At 39.6% G+C, this 17431-nt stretch overlaps 1 protein-coding gene across 1 annotated transcript in view; it reads right to left on the minus strand.

The window, feature by feature from the left end:
• Positions 1-17431, minus strand: part of myo1g (myosin IG) — a 66326-nt gene that overhangs the window by 11373 nt on the left and 37522 nt on the right. Inside the window, exons 20-21 of the mRNA XM_084738815.1 lie at positions 15888-16001; positions 6355-6512 (exon numbers count right to left, since the gene is read on the minus strand). Of these exons, the coding sequence (XP_084594941.1) occupies positions 6355-6512; positions 15888-16001 (272 nt within the window). The remainder of the gene's footprint in view (positions 1-6354; positions 6513-15887; positions 16002-17431) is intronic.

The following is a 17431-nucleotide window of genomic DNA, read 5'->3' on the forward strand; positions in this document are numbered from 1 at the left end:
CCCACCCCTGCACTAACTGACAAACTGTCTACGTCCAACGAGGTCAAACTAGAAAGTCAACAAGTCCTTGGACACCAGTAAGAGCTCACTATGTGCGTCTCTGGTCATTAAAGCCACATCACAAGACCACTCACATATGCTTTGAGGTTAATGAAATCACATTTTTTTTTCCCCTCTCCTCGTTTTCTTGCTTCACTGTGGAGGGAGGGGTGACCCAGAAGATTGCTATTAATGCAACACCGTCCCAGGTCTTTCCATATTCATAACTGAAAGTGCTGATTTAGAGGAGCGGAGAAAATGCTGGAGAAGGAGAGAAGAGGAGAAGAGGAGGAAGAGGTTGGGGAAAGGAAAACAAACTGAAGGCAGAGGAAAAAAAAACAGGATAGAGAATGAACAAAAGAATCAAGACCATAAGAAGATGATGAGTCTGGACTCTCCTGATGATTCAGAAAAGGTTTTTATTAAGACAGTTTGAGATGAGACTGAAAACAACACTGCGGCAACAGTCTGCATACAGTAGCTCACCACGTGTCTGCTGAACTCTTCCTTTCAGCTATTGATGCCAACAATAGAAAGCAACAAGCTCTAACTGTTGTGCAAACCTAGATGTTGCAGTTTGGAGTGTAACATAAAACTAATGAGGACACAGCTTCATCTCTTGGCTCATGAGCTACACCTGGATAGTGCTTGATGTCAGCACATACCTGCAGCACTATACCCACAGAACTAAGACATCACATCTCTCCACTCCTTCTCCAGATCTATAAAACAGTCAGTGGCTGTCTGAGGGGTTGGCGAGAAAAAACATAAAAAGGGCTCCAGCTGAATGCGGCAAGGCAGCAAAAGTTGTGTTGCATTATTTGCAGAGGTGGAAAAAGAACTGAGCATCTGAACTCAAGTGCAAGGACACTTACTTTGCTAAAATATTACTCGGTTACAAGTAAAAGTACTGGTGTTCGAAAAATACTTACATAAAAGCACAAAGTATTCATCTCAAAAATCATAATAATTTATGAGATAAAACAAACACATTTCTGTTCTTTCTTCTCATTTTCATTTTGTTCTGGTTTGATGTGTTATTTTTTCACATTTTGCCAAAACAATGTCAAATGAGGTGCAGGTACTGCCATTTCTAGACTATTGATTAAATATTATTGAATACATCTTTAATTGGTTAAATTCTCAGTGGTGATTATTGATTCATTGGCTAGTTTGTAATCAGGTAACCTTATTGGCAACAAAAATGCAGAGGAATGATTTGGATATTACTTCAACTTGTACTCAGTACTCAATAATGATTTTAAAAGTAACTAAGTACCAAGTACCCCCAAAAACACTCCTTAGTTACAGTAATTTGAGTATTTGTAATTACTGTAAGTACTTCCACCTATGATTAATGGTGAAACAGTTTCAATTCCTGGTTTGGATTAAAATTGTTTTATAACAACACCTCTGTCCTAAAGTCACACAGGGAACGATTTAATCATTTAAAGGCACTGTGATGGCTGCTCTGCTGGTTTCTCTGCTTGTTTCACTCAGTCTTCATTGCCGGTGACAAATTAGAAGCTCAATCATCGGCATGGGACACACCTGAGCCTGGTGTGTGTGCCCCATTCAGATGAAGCCAGAGCAGCAGCCAGTCTGAGTGGCAGTCCTCCTCTTCTCAACCCTTTTTCTGCTCTTTCTTTGTCTTTGCAGCACAACACCCATGCAGCATTTCCACTCACTCACTCACTCCCTACAGATTTCTCCCATCTACTTCTTTGTATTTTTTGACCATTTCTGTTTTGATTTAGTTTACCCATGTGTTTCCTGTTTTTATTGCAGTCTCAGAGCTGGGCTGTAACAGTACGCATGTAGCATGCATAGGGCAGCCTATATGCCACTTCATCATGTTTTTTCCATTCTAAGGGCATCTTAGAGGGAATTCACGTTTAATCTACCATATGGATATCCAAGAGGGTTTTTGGGGAAGCATCTCAGCTGGTAAAGAAACTTTTCTGTCCTGAAAAGAGTGACTGCAGTGATCAATAAAATAATAAAATCCCCAAATTGCCTTTTAAGTAAAGAATCCTCCTCAATCTTTTAAGGCCGGGGCTGATCATACCCTAAATCCTGCCTTTAGCCCGCTCATACTCCCCCAGCTGTCCCAGCAGATGGTCCACGAGTCCAACCCCCCTCTAAAACACATACACACACACACACACTTCTTCTCTCTCAGTAAACATACCGACACACACACACACACACACGCCTCATTCATGCTGACAGCTCAGGCCCAGGTGACAGGAAGAGAAAGCAGGAGAGAGACAGGGATGAGAGGACGTACAGGAAAGAGCGACGGATGAGGAGGAGAGAGCGGAGGAGCGCGCTTCGCCGAGGGAACAAGAGACGGATGTGACATGACAGAAAACCAGACAGCTTGTCTTTGCTGTCCTCACCGACAACACAGAGCGGCTTTGAAGTCAGATTTTACCTTGTGCCTCTAACGCTGCCTTCGTTGACCCAGTTTTGTACAACTCAGTGATCCAGCGCTCACTCTCTCAACTGTAAACACTCACAGATCCACTCTGTGTCTCTGGTGTTTGAACTGGAGGGAGACGCAGCAGGAGTCACAATCACTCCATTCACTGCTTCCTCCTCTGACCGTTCTCCAAACCTCATAAACTAAAATGACGTGCGCGTGACTCTCATAGTCTGAGGTCTCGCTTCCTGACAGAAGGAAGCATGAGAGGACCGCGTTTGTGTGTAGTCATCCTCGTCCTCCCCTCGCACATGCTCACACACTTCTACAGCTCACCCCTGACATTGTCTCATGAGTCTTTTGATGAGTAGCCTGGTTGAGGTCACGACCCCCTCCATTCACCGCAGATGGTGGCACAAAGACAGGCGGAGGGCTGAAACTGACTCTCCTCTGCGACGCACCCCAAACCAGAGCCCCGCAGCTGCTGCAGAGACCCATGACGCAGAAAACCCCCCTCCCAAAAAAAAACGACAAACCCAGACCAAAAGTCTAAGACTCGTAAAACCCACAAAAGCCTCACCGGGGATCTGGGATCAACTATCTGAACATACACACAGAAGGACTCATAAAAGTGGGAACACACACTCTGGTGCGGCTGCCGTCTGCACGGCCTCTGAGCCTCTGAGCTGAGCAAAAACAACAACAACGCAACATCACACTGATACACTGAGTGAGCTGACAGCTCATCTGATGTTTGATGATGTCTGATCTCCACAAGACCAGAAATCACATTAACACTTAAAACTGCCTGTCGAATGTGAATACGGCTCATTGCTTTTGTTTTTCACAGATTTTCACTGATGTATAGCAGGATTAAATAACCAACCGTTGCAGGATTTTTGGGGCTGATGTTGATGTTGAATCGGCCGATATACTTTATATTTAATAAGTGCAACAGCTTGATCTGGGATGTTGAGGAGCAGGTCTCTGGAGGATATGGGTACAAGAGTCTCTGAATTCCTGTTGTTTGGTCAGCCTGAGCCCCATTTTGTCCACGCCTTTTAGATAAGTTAGCATAGCTCCTACAGTGCCTATAAAAGGTATTCACCCTCTTGGATGTTTCCCCCTTTTATTGCTTTTATAAACTAAATCATGGTCAATATAATTTGGCTTTTTTGACAAAAACATTTGCCAAAAAAACTCTTTAATGTCAAAGTGAAAACAGATTTCTACAAAGTAAGGCAAATTACTATTATATCATATCCACATCCTATTATATATCCTATTTATAAAAAGGATAAAACATTCAAGGGGGTGAATACTTTTTATAGGCACTGTATGTTGCATGGTGAAGCAAAACAAAACATGGTCAATAAACTTATGTGTTATACTGATGAGATATTGTACTGAAGAAAGCCTATTTTAACCCGCCAATAGTGGCTGACCTGATTTATTTTATTCTCTAAAGTAGATTTATATTTGCATTTGGCACGTGGCGGATGCTACTTTTTGACCCTCTTCCAACTGCAAGAGGACACTAATCACCAGAGTTTTCAGTCAACGAAAAACAACTTTGAAAGCTCAGAAAATACTTCCAGGACTAAAAGCAAAGATAAAAAATTGGGAGGAAAAGAAAATGGCTTGAAATTATAAGCCAAAAGTAAAGTGTAGATGTGAAGTTGAATCTCTTCAGGTGTTGGACTGTCAGTTGGATCAATGAGACACATGCAGAAGCCAACTTTGACTCTGGGCACTTATGATGCATCTTTCACCATTTCCTGACATTTTATAGATAAAAAATACTTGATTGTTAATGAAAATAACTATCAGCTGTGCCCCAACATTTAACAGTTAACTCTGTGTTTACTCAAATGGCACTTTTAAAATCCACGTTTTTTGTATTATTGATTGATTAAATTCAGTTTGGCTGTAAAAATTCTCATTTTTCTCTCTCTTTCAGGCACATCTAATGGTCTTCATCACATGGAGCTGCTCAGTTGTGTCTATTACTGCAGTCAATGTGTGTTCACTATAGTTATGCATGTAACTGGGAGATTTGATCTCTTTCAGCCTTGAGTTTAAACACATCCAAATAAACAAATGCAGATGGTTTAGGTTGTTATCATGTGACCTAAGTGTGTAATTAAATAAACCCAAAAATAATGAGTCTGATCTATAAAGACACCAAAGTTTGGTGGATTTTGGCAGAAGCTCAATGAATTTCCACCAGAGACCAACTGTGTGTTTGTTTTTATTTTTTTCGCCCGTTTTTTTTTTTTTTTTTTTTTAACGTCACTCCATGTGGTCCTGGCAGGATTTGGAGGATTAATACTTTGGGGGACCAATCACAGCAGACTGGGTGCTGCCCCAGCGGGCCGTACTTACAACAACACACACACACGCACGCACACACACGCCCACCAACACAACCAAAACAGTCTGCTGCGTGTGAAAACTTGCGGGTTGTGCCATTCAGATGGAGTCTGGCAGAGATGAATGTGGGTGGATGTGAATCAGATTTATAAACAGCGACGACAAATCAGGTTCCGAGTGATAAATGTGATAAATGTCAGCGTGACTGATTCATTTCACGGCAGTTATTCACATCGGGGCGCACACCCCGACAACTATGACAGTGATAAATGCCAAGAATATGATTTGCGTAATTGTTATGCTGCATTAATAGACTCGGTTTGAGCCAGGGTCTTTGACCAGTAACAATGAGTCTGATGCTGAGCTGTTTATTCATGTGACACCGAGACCCCAAAGGCTGCATGTTTTCTCTCCAAACAATCACTAATTAATTTCTCCTCTGCTAAAAGTTTTCTAATGAGTGAAATCAGCTGCTGCAGTCTTTTGTTCTCATGCAAACCTGCCTCATCTTATAACAAACAAACAAATGAATAATCTGAATAAGCAAACTAATTATACTAATGTTATTAGGGGTGGACAAATTTTTAAAATGGACAAAATCAGGTATATTATCAATATTTTGTCCAAACACCTCATTATACAGTATATTTATCAATATAATGACAATATTGTCAAGATGACCATTGGTTGGTAAAGCCTGCCTTATGGACAGGTGTGTCGGACTCTGAAAGAGCCAAAAGATCCTGCAAACTGTCAATCATTTGTACTCATTTTATTAACTTTGTTTTGGTCCTTTCATCAAGTAAAACCTTACCTGATAAATGAGTTCAAGCAATCGACAGTGTGCTTCCATGTTTTAGTTCTCTCACAGTAGTTGTAATATAAATGGTAATGAGTGAATCATCAAGTCTATTATCAAGTTTTTTTCAATCCTGAGCTGACTGTTTAAATTTTTGTCCTACATCTGTCATGTCACGTACAAAACACTGGAAACGTGTCTCAAAAGCAGATTGTTGCTTCCGACCTCATATGTGTTCTGCAAACAACGTTTTTACCCACGACATGATGAAAGCACCAGGAACAGACTGCTACCACTTGAGGATTCGAATAGTAGAAATCACAATCTGCACTTATATAGCTCTTTTCTACTTTAAAAGACAAAGAGCTTTTAAAATTCGCCTCTCATTCACACACACACTCACAGTGGCGGATGGAGCTACCATGCAAGACACAGGATTGTTAATTGGGAGAAGCTTTCCGAAGGTCACTTCAACACAAGGACAGGAGAGACTGGTTGTTTTCTCTAAATACATTTGGTCAAAATGTTGAGAAAAATAATTCCTGGTCTGGTCCAGATTGAGCCTTTAGAAAAACTGAACTTGAACTTCAGCATTAGTATTCATCTTTAGCATGGACTGTGACTTTTGACCATCTCACACAGACCATTACAAAGACAACAGGGACATAATCCGCAGTGTTAACCTGGTAAGAAAACAGTGTCTGATTGTGGGACTGACCGTGTGAAGTGGTCCACCATCGTTCCTACCAGCTCGCCCACTCGATCCTGGTTGGGGCACAGCTGCCCTCGCTGCAGACACAGCAAGATGTCGTCCTGGGAGGTCGTGTGTAGCACCACCATCTGGTCAACCCCGCTGGTCACACTCAGTCCCGTAAACTGTGGAGAGAAACAAAACACACAAAGTCAGACACCAACACCACCTGTGATAAAGTATACAGCCACAGTGAAAGACATATGTCACTGGTTAATATCCTCTGTCTTCATGCAGGTTGCACTCATCTAATCTACGAAGATTGTGGCTTCTTATATCTCTACCACCATGTTTCTCGAAAGACAGACAACTTCTGCTGTGTTCAAGAAACATTGCAGAATTATACAGAAACAATGAAACTGACAGTCACTTACATAGCATATTGTGGGTTACTAATCCATTAGATTTTGTATTTGTTGACCTTTTTTGGTCCTAATTTCTCTGTCAACAGCATTTACATATACAGAAATGGAAAACAAGGTAGCTCCCTAAAAGTTAAACCAAAACACCTCGATCGCCCCCTGGTGGCTGGCTGCAGTATTGGTCATTATCCTCACCCCCTCCATGTTAGCAGAGAGCAGTTAATGAGCTGTCCATTGGCTCATGACCACACTTTGCACAAAATCTTGTGCAATTCTGTGAATTCATGTTGTGATAGGCCACTCCCATTACCACACCGTCTTCCATCCAATGGGCATGAACACAAACACACACCTTCATGCACACACATATACTTGATGCCAAATGTCATCCTCCTAGAGTGAAAGCTGTGGCCACCAAAGAGTGGGGAAAATTTCTGTGGACCGACCAGTCAGCCAACAGAGTGAGCTCTAGAGCTGCTGGTCGCAGCTAAAAATAAACTTTCCGCCCTGCTTTAAGTAACTCAAAATATTATTGTCTTCTGTACATCAGAGGAGGAACACAACAACTGTACAATTCTGAGCTACCTGAAAGGCTCCATTTTCTGTTCAGAGGGAAATATTGCACTTTTTACTCACTACATTTATTTGAAAAATGTTGTTCTTAAAACCTGTCCTGATTGTGATGATGATAAAATGCTTGCTACAGATCACACTACTAAGAGTATATAATGTAGTCAAAGTAGCTGTAGCTCGATCAGGTGCAACAGTAAAATGCTGCTTACACATAATTAACAATTATTAATGTAATATGACAATCACTGTTTGCCTGCATAACAAATGCTTTTGATACTTTAAGTACATTTTACTAATAATAATATTGTACTTCTGAAAGCAGGGCTTTAACTTGTAATGCAGTGTTGTTTAAATGTTGAATCACTACTTTTAGTTTAGTAAAAGATCAGAATATTTCTACCACTGCTGTGGTGAAGCCCTGACTACTAGGGCTGAAGGACAGTAATGATCAGTGGGACATACAGTATGAGAGTGCTGAAAATTAATTTGTATAAAAATGTCAGGGATTATCACGTCAATGTATAATACCTGTATATTTTAATACAGTAACAGCACAGTATATCCTGGATCAAAAGCCAGGCCATGAATGAAGTCAGAGGATTATTTCTGTATGTAGGGTGAGAGAAATGTGCACGTGTGGAGGTGCACTGAAGGGAAAGTCATGAGGTGTGACCCAGTTGGAATAATGCACAGATTTACTGTGACCAGTGAGAGGAGAAATATTCAGATACTTAACTTGAGTAAAAGTTGCAATACTACAGTGTAACAGTAAAAGTCCTGCATTCAGACTCTTCCTTTCTCATGAAAAGGTACTGGGATCAAAATATACCTAAAGTACCAAAAAAGTTCTCATGATCAGATTCATTTCAGAACAATTTTATTACATATCTGGATTATAATCAGTGATGCATTAATGTGTCCATCACTTTAATGCTGCAGCTGATAAAAGTGGAGCCCATTTTAATTACTTTATATACTGCAGGGTAGTAGCATAAAAAGGAAACAATTGTAGGTGCAGTAGTAAAGTAGATGTGGGACAGTATGTATGAGAGGTATGCAGACTGTGAGACAGAGAAAGTGAGGTGCGTCACAGATTTTAGAGAGGGAATGGGAGACAGAGTGGACTAAGCCTCTTACGGCCCCCGGCACACACAGGTTAATCCAGCCGGGACGACAGCGCGCAACACTGTCAAGGCCAGACTCTGGTACAACCTGTCCCTTCTGGGACGGGGACACTGCAGAGGTTATTCAGCAGTGTCCACTCATTTATTGGATTTAAAAAGAATGTGATGGACAGACAGATTTCTTCAGTGAAAGTATTGTTAATTAAGTTAATGAGAGTAACTTTATGGAAAAGGTGTGTGGGGTTTTATAACATCAGTAAATCCGTTTGTATAAGGTTGTAAAACCAAGGTCATTTGATCTAATCAACATAAAAAGTGTTTTTTAGAGCTGCAATGAAAGATTATTTTATATTATCGATTCATCTCTTTTTTCCCTTGATTGTTTAGTTTAGACAATAAAAATGTAATGTATAATAATGCATACATATATGCTATAAAATTGAAAAAAGATTCTTATATTCAGGTGATTATACACTAATGAAAACACTTATGAACATTACATTCTATTTTTGCTACATTTTGCCAATAAATCCCTGTAAATTTCATTTCATTTAAGAGAGGAAAATGTAAAATATGTCCACTTGTTGGTTATATTTTTTTTCATTTTACATATAGTGTTGTTCACTATACTTTTGTTGTAACTATCTTTGGCTGTAGCTAGTCTACTAGCTGCCGTTAGCCATGCAGCTAGTGGCCCTTAGTTGACCCGAATCTGGACCTTCAGCTAGGAGCCCTGGGAGAGTGATCGTGTACACAGCAGGAGAGGAGCAGGCATCAAAAAAGCAACAGAGAGCCAGAATATTTCCTCACATAACGCGGTGGATCGAGGATTCATTTTAACCAAACCAGAGTTGGTGATTGTTGAACTCGTGGGAAGACAAACCAACATGTTTTCGGTGAGTTTTATTTTGTTTCTGTTGAGTTTGAAGTGTGCTGTGCAAAAAAACTCATCTTGGGTCAGTAAAAGAGAGAAGACGTGTCTTGGAGTCGTAGTTTGCATCTCACTTTACATTTTTATGTACACAGGCTCGTACTGCGGACTTGTATAAAAGAAACAGATATTTTCTGATGCAGTTGTTCATCTTCTGATCTAAGCACCAACTGTGAGTCATGTAACATTGAAAAACTAATTTTTAGCAGTTGTTATGTCAGTGTTTGGTTTTGTGAGTCATTGAGGTCAGTTTTTTCATGTGTTTAACATGAGTTTCAGTTGAGTCAGATGAGTCCGATCGATTCAGGAAAAACACTAAAGAACATCACAATTACGCACCATGCTGTTGTTTTGTCACACTGTTCCAACAGTTTGTGACGTTAGTCTCCGACCTGTTTGACATTTTGGTCATCAGGACGGACAGCCAAACCTAATGGCTCTGTACCGTATAGTCTGGTGACACAGTGTGAGGGCAGAGCTGCACTGCTACTTTCAAGCTCTATTCTCCGTGTCTGACCTGGATAAGACTCATTCCCCTCAATCTGAGCAGCGCAGCTTAATGGCAGCGGCTATCTTTAGCCGCTCCGCTGCTGCATAATGATGGTTTTTAACCCTCTAGCATGTTTTGAGCTCTCTTTCTCTTTCTCTGTCTCTTTCTCTAAAACCACTGCTCGATGTCCAGCTGTGCTGAGTCATTATGTGATATGTAGGTGTTGTTGGTGTTAATATAAACCTTCAGTATAATTACGCAGTACAGTAGAGAATGGATCAAATCTGCTATTTCACTTAAAACAGAAAATGATAGACTCTGAAAGCAAAATGTCATAAAATGATCCTTGAATATGACAGAAATGACAAATGACATAGAAATGTCATAAAGCTGATGATGATACATGTATACTTAGTGGTACACAGCATCAGCAATAGTAATAAACAAATGCAGCTCTCTTGTCTAAGAGTGGAAACCATCCTATACATTAAACTGTATCTCCTGCACAGAAAACTGTAAATATGTTTTTTATTTTATATTGCTAAAATAAATTACATTTGACAGATCCATAAACTTTCCGAAGCCTAAACTGAATCCTGCTTCTATGACAAATATGTCAAATATATTTCAATTGACTGTTAAACCCTTTCGCTGAACGATCATCCAATCATAGCGAAGCAACTGTACCGAGGCGTAGCAGACCTGTCAACATGTTGAAGCAGTGTGCATGGAGCTGTGCTGAGAGTCTCTGTATATAACGAGTTAGGAGGCTGGTATCCCGACGAAAACCAAAAACACAAGAGCAAGAGAATGGATCAGACAGTGTGTTTGTCTGCTCATATTTGAGCTGCATTAGCGTGCCCTGCTAACTATCTTACTACATAGAATAGATTTGAATTCAAAGCCAAAGAGCATATTATTTTAGTGTATTGCTTTTCAGAGCTGGAACTTTGACTGAGTTTAAACTATGAAGCTACTATATATCAGAGTTAAGGTGTTACATGCTGTTAACAGATCTGTGCCTCCACCTCCTCTCTGACTCGCTCGTTGCCTCTGTGTCGCTCATGCTGCTGACTTTTTGTCAGTCTGCGTCCAGCTCCCACTGAAGCTTCTGCAGCAGCGGTGTGGTCAGAGAGACGATAGAGGCAGCAGGGTAGAACGAATCTCAGGCCAGTGCAGTGTGTCTACCTCATGTTGAGTAGTTAGTCTGTTAGCTCACTGCTAACACATAAAGGCAATTCCTATTGACATGCTCATGAAAATTTGCATTGAGCTCATGGTAATATTATCTTAACAGATCCATTTTACTTCACATGCTCAACATAAACTGACATGTGAGCTCATACTAATGGACATGTATTTCCTCTGATCTGTGGAAACAAACTAATAACTGCTGACTTCATATTGAAAACTTAATCTATTACTCTGGCTTCAACTCTCCACAACTGACCAGCTACAGCAACATCAAAATGTCAAAACTCAAAAACTACTCAACAAACTATTTCAAAGTTCAATTTCACATGTATAGGAATGTTAATTTAAAGGCTCTTTGTGCAGTTTTCAGGAGTTCTGATTTTCTTCAAAAAGTATTTTATTTACTACTTTTACACGCAGTATAGAAATGTTGTTGAAATGAAACTCAAAGATTGACTGACATGTGATGTGCATTCTTACCATAAATAAAATCCATGATTAACAGTCAGTTAAAGTGTATGACTTAACTTTTTCACACGGTCTAGTGTTATAAAAGCAAACAAAAATCACAAATTGTAATATTGATTTGCAATACTTTTAGAATGGCAATAATTAAGAATCTGAATACACACTGAATCGGCACCCCAGTATTGTGTCAGTATCAAAGCGAGAGTTAAGTGTATCGTTGACATTTTCCATTCTTCTTATTTTCTATTTATGCTGCTGTTTTTGACTCGAAATACTTGCCTTGATCAATATTTATATTTTCAGGACTTTGGTTGTTCTTTTGCATGAATATACCACAGCAAATTTCTTGTACATGAACACCTCCTTGGCAATAAAACTGATTCAGAATCTGCTGATTAAGTACAGCCCTATATATTTTTATTGGATTCTCATTACAAAGTGAATCTGCTGGACACATTTTAATTGTCAGCTACAAAGTTTTCAGGTAATTCCCAGAGTTACTGTGAGGTAATTAAATAACACTATCTAGCTATAGTAAAAATCTTACAAATTACTTGACACATGTAATTTCTGAATTAAACAAAATTTGATTCAAAGTCTGCCATCATTACTGTAAACTACGTATGTGACATGCAGGAAAAGGTTGATTGTCAAGATGATTTCAAAAGGCCTCCTGCAACTGTACCTTTTGTTAAGCTCTAAATCAAGTCCCTGCTGTCTACAGGTTGCTTCACAACATCCTGTTTCATTCAGAAACACATCAAACTGTGACATCTCAAAGCTATTTCCAGGGACCATGAAGCATGAGATTAAATAAAGCTGTTGTCATTTACTGCCTCAACACAAACAACAACACCAAACATACACATAAACACACACCGACTGATCAACACATCCTCTCAAATCTTTGCTCTCCAAAACAGGTCATAAACCCTTTAAGTCGGACAGAGATGGTGTTCTCGCACTGTGAGTCCTCTCGCTGCTGTTGTACTGTCAAAGGTCAAATATGATGGAAGATGTGTGTGTGTGTGTGTGTGTGTGTGTGTGTGTGTGTGTGTGTGTGTGTGTGTGTGTGTGTGTGTGTGTGTGTGTGTGTGTGTAGTGTATAGAGGAAGTGTGCATTTGAGAGGACAGCGTAAAAATAGAGGACAGCTGGGATAAAGTACAAGGGGTCTGACCCACATTGCTGGTAGTTATTAGGAAGTGGAGCTGCTACTTGGAGCTGCACAGTGTGCACGAGTGTCTTTGTTTATCTTTTAGTTTAGGGTTCATCATTTGACAGTTTACTTAAAGCCTCTGGAGCTGTGACCTTTAACAGTAAAATACAGATCTGAGTGTAAATAAACATTCATAGCTACTTAAAAATATATATATAGTTAAAAAGACCATTTCTCAAGACTATGTGGGCGGCAGATCATGTTTGATTGACAGCTCCCTCAGGAGTCAGAGTATGAAAGCTGAACAATGTGCTGCTGTGTGTGGACCATAGTACATGAGAGCAACAGCTTAACATATTTAGCCACCTAAAAAAACAAGACCACCTAAAAAAAAAACAATATCGGATTAGGTGCATGCTATATTTATGACATTTTCACCACTTTACTTTACCATCATACAGCCTTTTCCAATGGGGAACTGCCTTCTATGCCCTCCTCAATGTCACCAGATTCTTTACCTTGCAGAACACAGGACTTGCTGGTCTACCGCTGTCTTGATCTGTTAGTTTGTCTTATTGTGTGACTTTGGTGTTTTAAACCATCAGTTTAGATCTGAATTAACGTTACCTGCAGCAGACCGTGGCAGCAGTAGACCAGCAACTCCTGTGCCCTGCAAATGACTGTTTTTTCAAATGAGTCTTGGTGGATTTGAAGGCAGCACAGACGGCGGCTTCAGTTCAGTCTAACAGCAAAGTTAAGTGGTGAAAATGTTCTAAATATAGCGTACACTTAAACTGATGTTGGTTTCTGCAAAGTAAAATTAATGTCAAAGGAGTCTAAAGCGACATAACCGTTTCAGCTCCCCGTGGTTGAGTTCAGACTGAGAGGCAGATTAAACCAGTTGGAGCAGAGAAGTTCTGTTGTACCCACTTAGTGACTGACTTGGTTTATTTATGATTGTGTAATTAACTGCGTAATTTCCTTAATAAATATCAGAGCATGAGCCACATTCAAATAAAATACAGGAAAATGAACGAATACCTAAATGACAATATTTCAAGTTTGGATTAAAATTAATTTCTAATAATTTGCAGATGCTTACTAATATGTACGTACAAGGTTAGAAGGCTATTGTGGATTTGAGTTTCCAGAGGCTTTAAGAGTTAAAGACTGGGTTTAAGGGTTAAGCTCAGAATTAGGCATTGGTTAAAAAGGTACACCAACAATTTTACATATCATGATGAGTTTACTTGTCATTGAGGATAATACTCAACCTATAAAAAAGTTGTATGTATTAATTCAAACATACTACAAGGAGGTTTTAACTGGTTATAGAACAGTCTCAACTTAATACTGATGCCTCTATATGACCTATATAATTTAAGAAGACCATCAGCAAGAAGATCATCCATTTCTGTTGTTCTTAATGTGTGCCCTTTCAAGTGAGATGAAACAAACCTGTGTTAACATTTTCCCAGATAAAGTTACAGTGAGTAGTACATTAGCCAGTTAAAAAGATTTTATTTAGTTAATTTTATTTTTTAAGTCATTGTTTGTGGTTATTACAGTGGAAACACTGCCATTTTTGTTCACGGGGGCCTCCAAAATCAACAAAATCTGAAAGTTCCTTGTGGCTGCTTTAATTGGTAATTTCTTAACCAAACACTTGCAAGTTTTATTTCTCTCATTCATTTGCTTTGTTTTCTCATGTCTGCTTCCACTGTTTATTCACTCTCTGGCTCTCTCAGCCACTGCTCTTTTTCAAAAATGAGTCAGAAAGCTGACAACAAAGTCTAACTTTGTTTTTAAAATGAACAAACAACAAGAAATGCCCAACCCTCATCTTTACATCAGTACAAGAGTTCCAACTTGTTCTGTGAATGAAGCCATGCACAAATTGTAGTTGCCGCAGGTCAGAGTTTAAACAAACGACGACTTCAAGCCCTGCAAAACTCCAGAACCTGAGCAAAGTGTCAGAGCAGCAAGTTGTTTTTTTTTTTAACATCTTACTGGAACTAAATTTAGTCCCGGTCAAAAGGTGAGTTTTATTCCTGAGTTTGTTGCCCCCCTGGGGAAGCTGATGCAGTGGAAACACCCTGATAGAGTTTGAAAGATGTGCTTGTTTACTGGGCAGAAGATGCTGAGAGGGAAATAGAAGATCCAGTGTTTTCCGGGGCTGACCTACATTAGAGACAAGAGTGAGGACATCTCTGCCTCTGGTGTTTTATTTGTTGAAGTATTCCTTTAAAGGGACAGATCAGATTATTTTAAGTGGGGTTGTCTGAGGTACTTATCCATAGTCAGAAGATGGTGGTTGACACAGCTCCAGTTTAAAGAAGCAGCAGGAGTACCAGGGATACTGTTGACAGGGTCAGCAGCAAAATGTATTTTAGCCACCTAAAACGCTATATTTTGATCTGTTTGTTTGTGTTATTGTATGACTTCAGTGAATAAAAAACTAACCTTTTAAAATACCATAGTCACACAATAATACAAGTGAACTAACAGATCAAAGCAGCAGTAGCCCAGCAACTCCTGTGTTCTGCAAGGTAAAATGTCAGGGGAGTTTCACTGTTTTGGAGGGTGATATTTGGCTTATACAACAGTGTTGCACAGTCGAAAAAGGCTGTCTGACATCGAGGTGAAACTGTGAAAATATTCTAAATACAGCATATACTTGAAATGATACTGATTTTTTTTAGATGGCTAAAATATGTTTTGTTGCTGATCCTGTCCACAGCAGTACATTGCATAACTTCCTACACCAGTACTCCTGCTGCTTCTCCAAACCAGGAACCTGTCGACCAACACCCCACTTCAAATAATCCGAACTATCCCTTTAAGATCGAGTGTAATGAGTAGGGATAACACTGACATTATTTTATCTCTATTGCTTTTATCAACAAAACCCTGAAGAAACCAAAACAGCTGTGGTGTGATACATCTTCATGGCTTTTCCAAAGTGCCATACCAGCACATTTAGGGCACCTACTCTTCCACAGAAATGAACATGGCCAGTGTATTCGCAACACGAATCCATGCTCACATCGCTTTCAGAGGAATACACTGGTCATGTCAAACGAAAATATGACCACAGTTCAACAGTATGGCTCTTACTTCTGTATGTGTGTGGAGCTCTATAGGCTGGTGTGTCGTTGTGCATTTGTGAGTGAACGTGTGCTCTCCCGTGTGAGTACTTACAGCATCTAAAGGAAGTCTCTTCAAAACCTTGTTCTGTTTCTTTGGCTCTAATTTGTAGACGTACTTGTCTGTGACGAGCAGGACTCGGTCTGTGCTTTTGTTGAATCTGTTCACCTGAGAGAGCAGCAGAGAGGAAGGAGAGAAGAGGAGAAGGATGAAGCCTCACATTTGTACATTTTCTGTTAAGAGCCCTTTTCTGCAGCCTGTATGATCTTTTGAGTTATCGCTGCTCTGAATTCAAAAATGTGTTTTCCTTGAGGAGCTGCAATACAGACAAATCAAAACACAAAGACAAATTCAGACAGAAAAGAGACAAAGGATTGTTTGGGTTTGTTAGTATTGGACAACAACAAAACAAATTGATTTGCAAAAACCTTTCAATTCATATTCAAGTGAATAGAATACAATACAAAGACAAGATTTTTAAGGTCCAAGCTGATTAACTTTTTTGCTTTTTTTTTTGTGAATATACACTCATTCTGAATTTGATGCCTGTAACGTTCCAAAAAGTGGGGACGGGTATGTTTACTACTGTGATACGTCACCTTTTCTTTTAACAACACTCACTAAAGTTTCTCACTCTTGCTTGATATACAATTTCTCAACAGTGTTTTTATATTTTTTACTTCATAACGCACCACACATTTTCAATAGGAGACAGGTCTGGGCTGCTGGCAGACCAGTCAAGTACCTGAAATCTTTCAAAGCCACACTATTGTAACACATGCAAACTGTGTTTTTTGGTATTGTCTTGCTGACATAAGCAGGGACATCTCTGAAAAAGATGCTGTCTGGCTGGCAGCATGTGTTGCTCCAACCTTGTATGAACCTTTCAGCATTAATGGAGCCAAGTTAACCATGACGCCATCGGCATTAACACACCCACATACCATTATGATTGCTGGCTTTTGAAGTTAGCGCTGGTAACAATCTGGATGGCTTTTTTCTTCTTTAGCCCAGAGGACACATCGTCCACGATTTCCAAACAATGTGAAATGTGACCACAGCTCACTTTTCTACTTTGCTGCAGTCCATGTCAGATGAGCTCAGACCCAGAGCCATCAGTAGTGTTTCTGGATGTTGCTGATATATGGCTTTAGTTTTGCATGGTGAAGTTTTAACTTGCAATGCAGTTTTTTATACATTCCCACCTGAGAGATCAAATGTCACAGGGATTCAATGCTGGTTTTCATCCTTGTCCTCTGGATTCTCTGAATCTTTTACTGATATTAAGGATTGTAGATGATGTAATCCCTAAATTCTTTGCAGTTTTGTGTTGAGAAAAGTTGTTCTGAAGTTTTTCACAAAGTGGTGAACCTCACCCCATCCTTGCTTGTGAATGACTGGGCCTTTTGAGGATGCCCCCTTTAATACCCAATCATGATACTGTCACCTGTTATCAACTAACCTGTTTACCTTTTGAATGTTCCAAGCAGATGTTTTTTAAGCATTCCACAACTTTCACTTTTTGTTGTCCCCTTCCCAATTTTTTTAAACATGTTGAAGACATCAAATTAAGAATGAGTGTATATTAACAAAACCAA

This window comes from Lutjanus erythropterus, chromosome 16 (assembly GCF_056507025.1).
Source record: "Lutjanus erythropterus isolate fLutEry1 chromosome 16, fLutEry1.hap2, whole genome shotgun sequence".
NCBI classification, from domain to species: Eukaryota; Metazoa; Chordata; class Actinopteri; order Lutjaniformes; family Lutjanidae; genus Lutjanus; species Lutjanus erythropterus.